The sequence below is a fragment of the Corvus moneduloides genome, chromosome 1, assembly GCF_009650955.1.
Source record: "Corvus moneduloides isolate bCorMon1 chromosome 1, bCorMon1.pri, whole genome shotgun sequence".
NCBI lineage: Eukaryota > Metazoa > Chordata > Aves > Passeriformes > Corvidae > Corvus > Corvus moneduloides.
The window spans coordinates 78,414-93,893 of NC_045476.1; the positions used below are offsets into that span (position 1 = coordinate 78,414).

Sequence of the window (15,480 nt, forward strand, 5' to 3'; positions counted from 1 at the left end):
AGGCCGCACAGGCCGGGCTGCTCCACGCTCCCAGCCCCCAGCCCAGCCCCAGCCTGGCTCTCCAGACTTTCACCCACTGTCTACTTACTTTTTAATTAGATTTTTAAACAAAAAGTGAAAGAATTTTCTAAAATTCCTCTAATTACACTAAGATGCTGAACTGATTGTGAAGGGAATAGGAAATGAAAGCGACTCACCCTCTGAGGGAGAATTTTGTCAGCCATCTTCCTCCTCTTGGCACTGTACATTTTTTAAAGAAAAAAACACGTTACCATGGTGACAGATCTAGGAGTAACGAGGCCACCTGCTAAATTATCCTGACATCTCCACATGCTGGTGCACAGCTGTGCATGCATCAGCAAAAGGGTCTCACCCATGCCCAGGACCTCGTACCCCTTCTCTCAGCAGGCTGGGGAGGCAGTTAGGTAAGAACAAATCAGGGCTGTCTGTTATGCATCCTGGAAAGAAGTCTGTAAGTTCTTTGATCACAGCATCTTCTGTGGTGCAGGGTGGCAATGTATGCAAGTGCATGTGCACACGCTGCTTCCAGGTACAGACAAGCATGCAGGAGGACAGTCTCACGTGTGGCATGCACAGACACACCTATGTGTGTGCACATCTGAGTGGCTGAGCACTCAAATGGCATGTGAACTCGCTCAAACAGACAACACGCATTTATTCAATCATGCCCAAAATTAAGTGCTGAAGAACACACACATATATGTGTGTATTTCATATGATGTATGAAAACACACACATATGTACACCCTTCATTCCTTATATATATACATACACACTTGTTTTATTGTAACATATTTGCATGAGCGGTCTTCTGCTGGCAAAAATTTGATTACCTCTGAGACCTTTTAATCTTATAAAGGCAACAGGCAAAATAAAAACCAAAAATAAAAACACTCCCACAACCAACAAAACCAAAACAACAAAACAAAACTAAAATTGCATGAGTGATGGACAAAGGTAAAAGGCCTTACATTTCCACCTTTCTTCATTTTTATGAACACACACATGGGAAGATGTATGTGTGCCTGCAGAGTGTACACATACTGTGTCCATACCCATACATAGGCACATTTCTATAGCTATGCTTTTAAAAACACATTTTTACTCGTGGACATAAACACAAATGTGCATGTGCCTGAGAAACTGTACTGTCAGGAAGACTGTCAAATACACTGTCTTTTGAATTCTTCAGATTCTAAGAACTGTTTGTGTCCACCAAACCTGTCACCCAGCTTTCTCTAACAGGGCCAAGATGGAATTCAGGTCCTATTCTTCATCTCTTTAATTTGTGAGGCCTTTATCTTAAGCAGGAGATGAATCACTCCATCTGTGACAGACAAATGGGGGAAAGTAAACCACCTGCTGCTATTCTGCCATGTCACAAGGACACCCTCCTCCTTACTGTCTTCATACTGCAAGTCTGTCACCAGCAGTGTCCACATAAAAGCTGTTTCCATGCTCATTGGTGTGGCATACCCTCTTCCTATGTTTGTTAATAATAAGCCAGGATTGAAATATCAGATTCTTAGACTCTTTCCCATCCCCACATAAGTCAAGGCTGAGACACTCTTTGTGCCTGGAGGTACATTCAGTTACACCTAACTTAATAGGTGAACAATGTTCCTTTTAAAAAGTGTAGGAATAATGGGAATGGAATGTTACGTGATATGAAACTCCAATACCTTCCACAGCTTACAAATCAAATCTGCACTGAAACACTTCACAGAATCTGGAAGTAAAGGCTGAGCAAGCGCCAGCCTCCCAAAGGGAGTGGGATATGCACATACCGGCAACAACCCCACAGGCTTGCAAATAAAAAGCAAGAAACAAACAAAGCAACATCCCCAAACAATTTGGGTCTCAACCAGTTCTTCAATAGCCTATTACAGAAATGAGATTTTTGTCTCCACCAAACCTGCCAAGAAAGGACAAGTGCAACCTTCTTGGCCTGCGCTAGAAAACATGGAACGCACTTAACCCCAGAACTGGACCCAAGGTGACAGAAAAGTGTGCCTGAAAAAACAGAATGAGAAATGACAGGGAGGTGGAAACGAAAAAAGGGAAAACGTTCAACACATTATCTGAAGGGAAGGCATGGCAGAAGAAACAGAGAAGCTCTCTGTGTACCCAGGAAGCACTGCTGTGAACTGGGCTCAAGGCAGTTGAGATCACTGCTGGGTCCCAAATCAGAAACACTGAAGTTAAGAAAAGGGATGGGGAACTTTCTTCTGTGAGTTAGGCCATCAACTTTTAGAAAATACTGTCCTTTAATGCTCCCTGGAAACTAGTTAGCGACTAAAGTTTACCTTAATTATCCAGCAGGGGCAATTTTTCAGGTTATATCCACCCTAGTACCTGAAGGTTGGGCATTATTTTGTGCAGTTTCCTGCAGAATCTCCCGGGAGATGCTATAGAATGTGCATTTTGGTTGGTGCCAGGCAAGGCCTCCAAGATGCACATGCACTGCTTGTGCTCACGTGCTGCACTCACACACATTCCTTCTGTGTTCAACCTTTTTCAATTGTTGTGTATTAATACTCTCAAGATCAGTGTCCTTTCCAGATGCATCCCAGATACAAGCATTCCCAAGTCTCACTTGCTGATCCAAGGTATATAACCTGGTCAGAGCAGGGCTCCTGAAGAACTGAGCTTAGAGAGTCATGTTTTACCTACAACTGGATTCCATGACACCACCAGAACACTGTCTGAAGCTGTATATACATCTATAATGATTTTGCAAAAGGTAGCCCATGCAGATCTGCTATGTGTGTGTGGATCACACTCAACACTCAAGATTGATGAAGTCTAATACGTTGCAAAAAGAAACTAGCTAACTTATTTAAGAGAGAATGCATTCAGCAATGTACAAGGTGGGCATATCTAAAAAAGAAAGTTCCTCATAGAAATTCCTCTAATTTTATGGAATTACTTCCAGTGCATATTTGTTTACTTTATATGCAAAAACACTTGGGACAACTGCAAGTTTTATGACCACTCTTCTGAGTGATCATAGTACAAGTATTCACATGACAATGTGAAAAGTTTTTTCCACTTGTGCCATTTACAAACTATTTTGTTAGCCAGTCAGAAATGAGAGCAACTATACAGAACAGGCAACAAATAATACAATAATCTTACTATATTAGAACTGTTCATTAACTCTAAAGGCTAAACATACTCAACAGATTTATGGCCTGACAAACCTGTGAAGTAAAAGCAGAGTAACTGCAAAACCAGACATTATTAAAGGTCGGTTTGTTCAAAACCATTCACAAACAAAAAAAAAGAGTAAAATTTACCAATGTTTTTCCTGCTTAAAAACTGACAATACATACATGTTCTATTCTGTCCCATTTGATCTTAGAGGTCTTACCCACTGCTAAACAGGTATCATCTCTGCTTCCTCAAATTGTCCTCCTGTGTTTTCCTTCCAGAACACTCACCTCCTAGCTCGGTTCTGAGTGGCTTGCTGCTGCTGCTGCACCTGCTGCTGCACCTGCTGCTGTTGGACCTGCTGTGGTGCAGTGCGTTTTCTTGTTGTTTCCATCACAGTCTGGGGCATCCCAGGTCGTACGGAGGGGCTTCCGACGTATGGGGGGCCTGGAGGACCCATGGGACCCCCCTGATGGGGCATTCGAGCTCCTGATGGCATCCCAGGGCGCTGGAGGAAAAGCAAAACAGAAAGAAAAGCCAGTTTGGTTCCTGTTTCTGCAGCTGCCAAGACATTTGTACATCATGCGACACTGGCCTCAACAGATTCCCCGTTCTGACCATCCTGATAAGCACTAAGCAGCAACATAAAGCACGTAAGCTCTGTGACTGGTGCGTCTTGGATGTCATGAGGCATTCAGGGATAAAGGAGACAGGAAACAGGGAGGCAAAATACTAGGTTTGGGAAAACACTCAGTGGTCAGTGGCATATCCAGACCGGGTTACAGCTGGAAGCTCTACCTTCAGCCTGAAAAGAACACCCCATGGCAGCGACACATAGTCCAAACTGGTGCAGCTCACATGCTGCTCAGAGCTGCGAGCACACTCCCACTGCAAACGCTGCACTGCCGAGCAGGCAGCTCTGATCAGCTGGGAGACAGAAACCAGCACAGGCAAAACATCAGGATAAACACTTTGCATTAAGAGCCTTCTACTTCACCTACACCAGAGAGCAGTGTCGGTTCATAATGCAGCATGAATCCTTTAAGAAAAAGGTCATGTCTCCGATCAAGCCTTTAAACTAAAAAAAAGAATGAAATGGATGTGGGAGTTTGTCAGCAGCCCTGTAGGCATTCTAAAGCCCTGGCATTTATGTTGACTTCTGCATGCTCTTGAGAGACTCTCTGGGTCAAGCTTAATGCTGCACAAGACACACAGTAAACCCAATTCTGAATTCTAAAAGTTTATAGTCATCAAGGAAAACAACCAGTAAAATAATTACTGCCTGCAAAATGCAATTCAAAACAGAGAGACGAGCTTAGGCTCATATTGAGAATTATCAATATGTATATGTCCACATATATGCAAAAATACAGACACACACATTCTCTAGGCGTTTGAACCAGGATGAGAAAAAGAATAACCATACAACAAAAGTCCTTTGAAAGTCAAGTCCCTCTACAAAGTATTTTAAGGAAACCAAGAGTCAGTGGCATCCATTATGGATAAACAATTGGTTAAAGGATAGAAATAAGGCAAAAGTAATTGGTTCTGAAAATAAAAGGAAGGCACATGTAAAATTCTGCTGGGACTTCTCATTTTCAGCATATTTAAAACAACCTGGGGGGGAAAAAAAAGAACCAAAAAAAGCCAGGAAAAAAGCAAGGGAGTGAAAAAGTTTGTTGGTAACGTTAAGTTATTCACGCTTGCAAGGACGAGGGCCAGTTTCAAGAACTGCAGAAGGACTTTATGAGACAGAATGAACACTTAAAAGGAAGATGCAAATGTACTTCAATACATATTGAAGTGAATTACAAAAGGGAAAAAACAATCCGAGAATCACAGACAATGCAATGGGCCCTAAGCTGATTGCTGTCCAGCAGAACCAAGGTCTTGTTTAAACAGACACTTCCAGAAAAAAAATCGGTTCACTGGTTACTAGAGGTCAAGAATGTCATTAAAGAAAAGAAGTAAGAGTGGAGGGAACATAGGATATCAGTGTGCCACTGGCCACGATGTGTCCACAAGTGAGGGTCTGTGCGCAGCTCTGGCTCCTGCAGCTCAGTCATGGCAGAGCAGAGCTGAAACAAGGACAACGAATGGCACAGAAATTCTTAACATATGGAACTGCATCCATGGAAGTAAAAGTAAATATATTGTGACTTTTCATCTGGAAAGAGGTGATCCAAGGTGATCTAAAGGGGCATCTGCCAGAGCTCTGCAAAATCAGGCATCGCCTGGGGAGGGCAGTTGGGTATTGACTGTTCACTGCCCCTGCTAGAGTAGTGAACCCTGGCCATCAGCAGAGGGGTCAGGCTCACAGACCACTGAAGGGGTGAGTTTGTCCCACTGTGGGTATCAGCCTGTGGAACCCTCTTCCAAAGGGGTGCTAACAACATCGAAGACATACTTGGCTCAATAGTTGCAGACTGAGAAAGTACTTGGGAGAAATACACTACTGGACCCCAAAATGAGATGCACACACCTCTGAGGGTACGCAAGCCAGTTCACTGGGGGTGGGAAGAAAATAGTTTGTGCACAGTCAACATATATAATTCTTTTTAAAAGTTTACTTCATCTTTATCTCATAATTTCTATGATTTCTAAATATGTAATTATGCATTATAATAAATCATAATTCTAAATATATTTGGACCGGCATCTCCAAATTAACCACACAAATCCACTGTAGCTCCCAAAGCCCCAGCTCAGTGCCCTCCCTGATCATCACAAGTCTTAGATATTTCTCACACTTGTATCTATAAAGGAAACTGGATAAAGGAGAGGAATGGATGACCAGCAAAGAACCAATATAACTGGTATGGACAGAGAGGCAAGGCAGGAGGTACGAGAGTGACCAGCGCAGGAATCCACGCAGGTGAATTCAGCCGATGTAAGAAAGCAATGGCAGGTATGGCCGTGGAGAGAGCAGCAGGCAGCAGACAGACCAAACTGCAGCTTTGTGCAAAGCTCCAAATGACTTCTGCCATGAACCTAGAGCCCCAAGAACAGCTGGAAGGGAACAGTGCTCTCTGTTCCCATGTATGTGCTCCGACCCTCTGACCCAGGCAGAGTCAGCAGAAAGAAATGGCCCAGAAAATGCTTCTCTCTCGAGCCTGCATTTAAGATTTGTCATCTGTCAAGCCATGCATTGTGGCCTCCTTCCAGCAAAAGGCAGACCACTGGGCCAGCTGCTGCCTGTCAGTCAGCCGGGGACATCTGACAGTCACTCAGAAGAGCCCGGATCCTGAGCACAGCCATCTCACGGAGACTGACTGGCCACATGGATAAAACTGAAGGCCCTTTTTGGTGCTCCTCTAAAGGACACCCCAGGGCTTGAAGAACAAGGTCAGCAAGCTAAAGCTACTCGGCCTTACATCTTTAAACTTCCTTCAGCTTCCTTTGTTAAGCACTAAAATAGAGAAACATAGAGAAAGGACAAACATGAGAAACGAGAGGCAGCTCCAGCAAAAGCACATTCAATCTCATTCCCTGACCACCTCATTCCTTCGCCTCTGTTCTCATGTTTCTATCTCTGATATCACTCATAGATAAAATATTACTCACTATGCAACTGTGCAACTGCCTTCCTGCTGCAAGCCCACCAGACTCCCAAGATTCAGAAATACTTCATCTATGTGAACTTTTATAAAAGAAGAATACACAAGCAGTACCTCACCTCATCTAAAAGCTGGTTTTGCTCTCAAACGCATGTGCGAGACAAGACAGTGATGGAAAATACATCGAATTTTTCACAATAGTGACATTAAAAAAAAAAGTCTTCATACTAAAGAGTATTCCAATCCCATTATGGCTTTTGAAAGAGATCTTGAAGGTGCATCTGCCTATGGACTAGGTCTCTCCCTCTCTTCCTCAGCAGGATGGAATCTGTCTTAAACAAGAAGCATCCATGGGAAATGCTGCAGTGCAAAACAGCACTGATACATCCTCCTTCTTGGGAAGTCATCTGCCTGAGACCCCCATCCCCGACTCATCTCTGTAACCACAGTCCTATCTCCTTTTTACCTCCATTGATTCCATTTACATGTATTAATCTGCACAAACACCCCACTGGACAGAGGGCAAAACCACTGTGGGCCACAGGAAATGAGGAAGACCACAGCCTGTCCCCAGTTGAAGGGACTGCTCTCACAGCTCTGAGAAGGTGAAGCAGAGAGCAGAGCAGAGGTGCCTGCAGAGCAGCAAGGCAAAGACGGCACAGTGCACAAAGGCACACGACCAGTATTACATGCACGTGTACTGGACCCCAAGAGTTCTGCCAATTGCCTGTATACATGTGCACAGCTACAGCTGTTCAAACCTTGGCACATGGTCAGTGCAGCAGGATACCACCTCCCTGACACCTGCTGCCATATATATCCCTTCACTGCCTTCCACTGACCAGTTTCTGAAGCCATGTTTGGCTTGTCTACTTTCTTCCTTGCCTGAACTTCCTGTCACATCAGAGCTCTGCCTCTGTCCTCTTTGTCATCCTTAAGTGAACTTCTGTCTGACAGCAGTAACAAGACAACATTAGAGCAGTGCTCTTCTACATTCTTCCACTGCGGAGCCTTTTCTCAGGGGATGTACATCACAGCAGTCAAAACACAGAAGCAGAAAAAAGGTTTCCTGTCTGGACATACCAGTAAGAGGAAAATAACCTGGAGAACTGACAGGTGAAAGTAAAAGAAAGTGTCAAGAAAAGTCAAGCAAAAAATACCCACAAGAGGCCTCAGAAAGAGACTGAACAGAGAGCCAGGAGTTGCTGCATTGCAGTTGAGTGCTGAGCTGCATTTACAGCAATCTCCTGTCCTGACAGACTCCATCCACCTCAGCACCACACAGAAGGCTCTTACGGCTTGTGCGGAACAGCCACCAGCTTCTTGTTAACAGAGACACTGACAGATTTTGAGAATAACCACCACCACCAAGTATACAAACAGCATATTTCTTAACTAAAAAGGAGCCTACAAGAAAGATGGAGAGAGACTATTTACAAGTCTATTACAGAGATTTATTTACAGAGATTTACAAGGGCCTGGAGTGACAGAACAAGAGGGAAGGGCTTCACACTAACAAACACCCCACTGGACAGAGGGCAAAACCACTGTGGGCCACAGGAAATGAGGAAGACCACAGCCTGTCCCCAGCTGAAGGGACTGCTCTCACAGCTCTGAGAAGGTGAAGCAGAGAGCAGAGCAGAGGTGCCTGCAGAGCAGCAAGGCAAAAACAGCACAGTGCACAGTAGGTTTAGATTAGAAGAAAATTCTTTACTTATGAGGGTGGTTAGGCCTGGGTTGTGGCTGCCCCATCCCTGGAAGTGTTCAAACCTAGGCTGGATGGAGCTTGGAGCAATCTGGTCTAGTGGAAGGTGTCCCTGCCCATGGCAGAACATGAACTTTAAGGTCCCTTCCAACCCAAACCATTCTATGATTTCTATAGAGCATAAACATAAGCAATAGAAGATACCTGATGCTGTCTGGAGGTAAGAATGAGTAACTAGAAGTACCTGGAACCCTTAAGAAATTTAGACTAGACTAATACTGTCTGATGGCAACAAGTTTCTGACTGCACACATGGTTTCCCAACTGGATGTGTTGTTTCAAAATGGACTCTTAGAAGTACAACAAATAAAACTGGTACAAGGCTTCTCTCCTCCTTACAATTATAGATGTTACTTCATGAGTTCCCCTTTTTAATGTGTATGAATCTTTTGGGGGCTTAGTAAGCTGAAACATCAGTATTGCAATTCTTGCTTCTTGCCATATTCACCGTCCTCCATTTCCCAAAAGCTCTCAGTCTATAAATCCAAGTGTTCCAGGTACCATGCACTTTAATATCATGTTTACAACAATCCAAAAGTCTTTAATTTAGAAACCATCCCATTTACAGAACTGTGAATTGTAACACGAGACGAAATTCAGTTCTATTTCATGTGTGTCTGCTCACAGCTCAGAAAAATCTGCCACCAAGCTCTAGTGGAGCACTTGGATGCAACAACAACAAAAAAACCCCCCCAAAATGTCTTTGTAATCTAAACAAACAAACCTTACAGACCAGCTTTGAGTTCTACCACCTTTAACAGATCTGATCATACCACTGCTGTGATCTAATGTATGAAAGGGATTTTGTATGAACAACTACCAGAATGCACCTCTTGGCTTTTTGGAAAGGATGGCTTTGGGAGGGAGAGGAACAGCAGAGCTCTGCAGCACCATGACTAGCTTGGAGAGAGAAGAGGCTGGTCAAGAGCTCATTGTCTCTTCCCTTACAATAATCAAACAACAGTTGGCAGGATCAGGTAATTCCTTATGCAAGATAAGCTGAAAAAACTCCTGACACAAAACACTGAATGCTGGAAGTTTAGAAAGGTTCTGGAAGACATCATTAGACTAACCTCCACATAGATGCACTCCAAAATCCATATAGATGCACTACACAGAGGGCAGCTTTGGGTCAGAAAGCTCCCAAGCTCCAAATCAGAGAGAATTCATACGAACCATTGCTAAGGTTTTTGCCTTGTTCCTGTACTTCCATGCTGCCTTCCACTGCCCCATTCTACGTGGGATACTGAACTAAATGATCCAGTCTGACCATTTTCATATTCCTACAGTGGTTTTGGGTTTTTTAGAAAGAGAAGAGCAGTTCAAACACCTCACAGATCCATTTTATCCATACACCTACATTCCTCAGCAAATACAAGTTTTCTTAACCAGCAACTCAGATTTGTTTAACAAGCCCATATTGCACAAAATCACACTGATCTCTATTAAAGCCTTGGCTAGCATTAATATGATTTTATTTTATTAATTATGTATGAACTTTTTTCTACTTGACAGCCTGAAATCAGTCCATGGCTAGAAAAGGACAAAGCTTCAGTCTCTACCAGCAGCTTGCTCACATAGTTGAATGTTGTACAAAGTTTTCACTCTAACAGTCCTGTGCAACTACCTTCCCAAACAAATTCCTTGCCATAAGATCCCTTGATTTCTTCCAGGCTGCCCTACTCACCCCAAACACCTCCTTGTTTACCACAACAGGGAATATGCACACAGCAAACCAGTGCCTCCATCCCAGGCCCCATTTGCTGAGGATGCCCTCGCAGAGAGAACCACGCATGGAGCCCTGAGGTAGGAAGTGGAACAAACTGTCCAAAACCAACAGTTCACGAGGCTCTTTTCTAGCCATTCTAGTGTTAGCTGGCTTATGCTCTGACAAGACAGTATCTATACCCATGACAAAATAAAAATTAGTAGGAAATTTTTCATTAGGAAAGCTCTACTTTTTTCAAACCTGGCCATACCCTCTTCACCTCACTATTTCTAGTAGTGATCTCTACAACCCTGTGACTGGTTGGGAGAAACAGTCACTTCTATTCACTTAAAACAGATCACCATTCAATTTTTGCAAAAATATCTTTAGTTCCTCCCATTCTAATAAAACCCCCGTAATTTTTATACTGTACTGAAATATGAGACCTTGAGGTCATGCAGTTCTTTCTCATCTCAAAGAAGCATCACCAGTAACTCCATCATCTTTGACAGCTGTTTACTTCTTTAACCAGTACCTAAGAGCCTCCAATGACATTGATTTTACATAATCAGTCTCTATCCTTACATATTATAAATAAAACCAAAAATACCCCTAATTCCCTTATTGATGAAGCCTTCAGACATCTCCCACTCCTACTGCCCTCCGAGTTCCCAGTCATTTGGCTTGTTAGTCATACAGATTACCAAAATCAGAAAAACATTCTGGTAAGTATATGCCATGGATTTGCAATTGCTTCTGCGTTATTCCCTGCCCCACTTCCCAATCAGGCTAACAGTTCACTTGATGTCTTATTAGCTAGACACTAGGCAGCTCACAGGACATCCAAGCCTTTCTCCTGAATGGTGACATTTCATTTAAACCCAGCAATATATCAGGAGATGAAAAACTTGTGTATGAAATTAATTACTCATCCTTTTTTCCAAATCACTGATAAATCTGTAATAGAGCCTCCATATCCACGAGACCTGTTCATCTGTTTTAACACTGACAAGTTACCTATCATATATATAAAATATTTGTTTACATGCTGGCATGCTCTGACACTCTTCTTTCACTGTTGTAAATGCCATTTAATGTAAGACAGTTTATGTATTTACCATAAAATCCTATGACCAGATTTCAGAGGTAGATAGGCACACAAAAAAAGGACTAAGGATAAGCAAAGGAGTCACATCAGTGATACACGGGTTTGTATGAATTAGCAATCTTGGAGTGTAACTAATATTAAATTGTAGAGATTAGCAGAACTATGAAATAACACCTATTAGCAGAAAATAAATATGGATAAGGACTTATATTGCCACAGAGAGCTTCCTAAGCATAGCAAAGAGGACAAAGACCAAGATCACTACGGGAAAAAGAAGGTGATTTGAACTGACAGCCAAGTACACTGTAAATACAGCTATGACTCCAGAGTTAAGACAGGCACATAGACCTTTATATGGGTATTTGGTGGATAAAAGGCAAAAAGATTGGCTTTGGAAGGAAGATAAAGTGGGAACAGCAAAAGGACACAGAAGCAGATTAAAAAGGTCAGAACAACGGGACAAGAAAATGAACCTCTCAGCAGGTTCTTGCGTGCAGATGACACAGCCAAGGTCGCCAGCACAAGGCACCAAGCAAAGGTTCCTGCAATCGAGTCACAAGAGGACAGATGTCTGGACAAGCGTTTTGACAAGACCTGCACCATGGACCTTCTCAAGACTAAACAGCCTGTTTGAGTAAGAAAAAGAAAAACCAGAAAGAAACAAAGAAAAAAGCAGGGGAGGTAGACAAAGGCAGGATCCATTTAAGGGATCCAGCCAGCAATGAGGCCTGTGGTAGGGACTAGAGGATAGAGGAAACCGAGGAAACGAATGACCTGCAGCAAGACTAGTAACTTATTCAACAAAATATAAGGCAACAGCTGGACACCTGGACAGATGTCATAAGGACTGCCTGAAATGTACTACTGGACAGCAGAAAATGCATTGATAAAAAGATAATCAACATAAATGTGGTGATTAAAGCCATACTTGTCCATAAAAATGCTAGAAAAAGAGAGGAACAACAACAACAACAAAAGGACAAAGTACAGGATGAAGCCTTTGGGGGGAAAAAAAATTCCTCCCACAAAAACGATGTGCAAGACATTGATGAAACAGAACAGGAGTAAAAGCACAGTAAAAATAAATAACTGAAAGAAATTTAACCTTTTTTAAAGCCCAACTGCTAACCAGAGGTGTAACAAACTATCAAGGTCTCAAGTAGGAAGAGAATGAAGCATCCCACTTCAGAGTTTTAACCTTTAAGAGATTTCACCTTTCAGGGGGATCCTATCTGCCTTGGACAAACGAGGAAGAAGACATTGTCTAAGCTGGCAATATGGAAAAGCACAAAAGCAGGATCAGGTGCACAAGAGCAAAGGGCAAAGTGACCTTAGCAAAGGAACATATGTTTCCAGAAAGATCAAGTGAATCCAAGAGCTAACTGCCCTTAGGAAATACCGCAGAATTATCCTGTTCATTTAAGTGCCAACAAAGCAAAAAAAAAATATTCTCACAACATTCTACCTCTGTTTGCTTCTCCCAATTTTTAGGGGTGAAAAGAAAATAATTTTCAATAACCAAATTAAATAATGTTATCATAGATAGAATGAAAAAAAAATTAGCCATTTGAAGAAGAGATTGGTTCCTGAAATTAAAGCAGGATCTGACTCCAAGAAATTCCACTAAAGTTTGCTATGCAACTTGATTTTTCAAGGAATTAATTCAGATGTTGACACACTTTGGGTAGTAATAGAACACAGGAACCAGCACAAGGTAAACTCAAGGTAATGGCTGGCATGGCATGCTCTCTTACTTGGTAGGATACAGGGCCTGGAGAGATAAAATGAAGTTGTACGTTTTTTTCATTTTTTTTTAAGTAACGGAAGAGTGACAACCCCAACCCATGTTTCGATCAAAACGAACCCGAGACGAGGAAGAAACTAAAGGAAAGAACAAACCAGGCAGCAAAGCAGAACTAAGGGAGATGATAATGAAGGAAAGGAGAGGGTGATACAAGAAGTGTTCAGGCACCAGAACAACAGCCAAGAAGCGTCAGCCTCGCCAACAAGAAGCAGGAAGATGACAAACACATACAGATATTCCAGGCTAATGCATGTATTCAAGTAAGATGCTACTGGCAACAAAACTCCCAGGGCAGAAAAGGCAGACTTTCCTGGCATCCAAATAAGTAATGGAAATGAGTTCTGCTATATTCATTCCAGTATAAATTAAAAATTTCCCAGGCTTAAGAGCCCTGCATGCTGCTTTCACATGAAGGCCAGCTAGACGTGGAATAAGCAAATTCACATAACTATTTTTGCCCTTCTTCTTGATACTAAAGGAAGAGCACTGGTGTGCAAATGCCAAGCGAAACTTTAGATAAGGCAAAATCATCCCATCTGCCACCCTCCCAACTTGCTTCTGGTTCTGCTCAGACACAGCCATCACAATCCAGACCACCTTGACAAATCCACATGTCCACAACAAAACCACTGCTACCACCTGCACACCCGCTCTCTGCGACCCCTGAACAGCCACCAATCTCGCCCAGCCTGCTCCTGTACACTGGCACCACATCACCTCTTCACAGCTCTCACCAACACAGAAAGCCACCTCAAAGTCCATAGCCATGCCAGTCCCACCACATCCAGGAGCTAAAGGACACGCAAGAGACTTCACATCTGGAGTAAGCCTGAACCATGGAAACAGCTCAGTAGTCTGGCATAAGCCCCACAGGTTTCTATGATCTCTGTACAAGAGCCCCTACCTGATGTCTTCAAAAAGGTGTCACAGGAGGTGTCAGAATCCTCAAGAAAGAAGCACTTGGGACTATCAGCATCCAAACAATATTGCATTCCTTGGGGCTCTTTAACAGCCTTATTTCTGTTAAATGTGTATCAATGCTAGAAATCCAAATGTTATAAATGGTGACTGCTCTCAGACACTAGAGTCATGTAAAGAACGTTTCCAATGGCAGCAAAACAGGGTGAGCATTTCCCCTTAAATGGAGATCGAAGACCTGATTCTTAAACAAAAGCTGGAACATTTTTAAAGACCTGAAGGATTGCTTTAATTAAGCATGGCACCCTGAAATTCTCTCGTGGGTGAGTTTCCATTGACTGTTACAGATCTGCACAGCTAATCTCTTCAAGCCCCTGAAAGTCACCTGTTAAGTAGCCAGAGGATACATACGAGCCAAGACTGGAGACAAGAACCAGAGGCAGCACCCCAAGGCTTCATCAGGCTCTCATCAGAACTGTTTTTCAAAACACAAGTTTGATTACAGAACAAAGTGTTCTACAAGCCCATTTGGGTTAGATCCAGCGCAGATTCTGCACCATGATCAGGCTGAAAAGCATGCTATTCACCATTCATGGAGAATCACAGCAAAAAGCACAGCACACATCCCCCCAGACACAAGCCTGTATTATCAATGAATCAGTGCATAGGCTGGGGGCTCCACAGACCCCGGTGTTCCCCTGGTGAGGCAGCTACCAGCGCCCCAGGAGCACACTGCAGGAGCCGATACAGCCCAGCACAGAACCTCCAGTTTCCACTCATCCCTCTATTCAGAGCCAGCCAGCTCACTAACTTTCCCGACTCACCACCCCATGGACCAGAAACTCAAAAAGTTTGCTTTTCGTAGCTTTGCGAGCCCCTCCTGTAACTTCATCTGTAGCCATCAGGGTCTGCTCAGCCTCTCTCACTCTCTCTCTTCCTCTTTCTTTCCCTTTTCTGCCTTTTTCTCCAACTCTCCCCTCTGAGTCCTGCTGGGCTCTCACACTTCTAATAGCGCGGAGTGGGGAGGGGGCCCCTTCAGGGCCTTCCTGACGGCCCACTCGAGCTCAGCCTCAGCTGCTGCATTCCTCCACTGATAAGCCAGAAATAGTTTGTGCTGCCGGGCTCTGTCTGTTTACTCTGCAGGGACAGAAAATCCAGCTTTTTAAACCTCTCTGTCCAAACAGCAGAGATAAGCAGGAGGCAAATTGAAAAACACGTCTCGGTTTTCCGTGGTGGTGCTGCAGCCTCTCCTTCTCTGCGTCAGGGATAGGCAATTCTGGGGCAAGGGGAAGGGGGAGGGGGCAACTTAAGCAGTGACACAGAGCTCAGCACCTCACAGAGATGTTTTCCCATTAGAAAATGCAGCAGGCGAGCAGTGGTTTTCCCTTGCTCCCACTGCTCCTCCCGCACTGCATTTCCAGGCCCTTTCCCCAGGGACCTGGCAGGC

General features: G+C 43.5%; 1 protein-coding gene across 11 annotated transcripts in view; it reads right to left on the minus strand.

The window, feature by feature from the left end:
• SMARCD3 (SWI/SNF related, matrix associated, actin dependent regulator of chromatin, subfamily d, member 3) overlaps window positions 1–15,480 on the minus strand; it is an 80,695-nt gene that overhangs the window by 39,903 nt on the left and 25,312 nt on the right. For 6 of the 11 annotated variants that reach the window (XM_032125338.1, XM_032125492.1, XM_032125405.1 and 3 more), the window contains 2 exons: window positions 3,465–3,682; window positions 198–240 (listed from right to left, as the gene is read on the minus strand). In XM_032125338.1, coding sequence (XP_031981229.1) covers window positions 198–240; window positions 3,465–3,673 — 252 coding nt within the window. In that variant the 5' untranslated portion in view covers window positions 3,674–3,682. The other 5 variants (XM_032125752.1, XM_032124958.1, XM_032125036.1 and 2 more) reach the window with 4 other exon arrangements.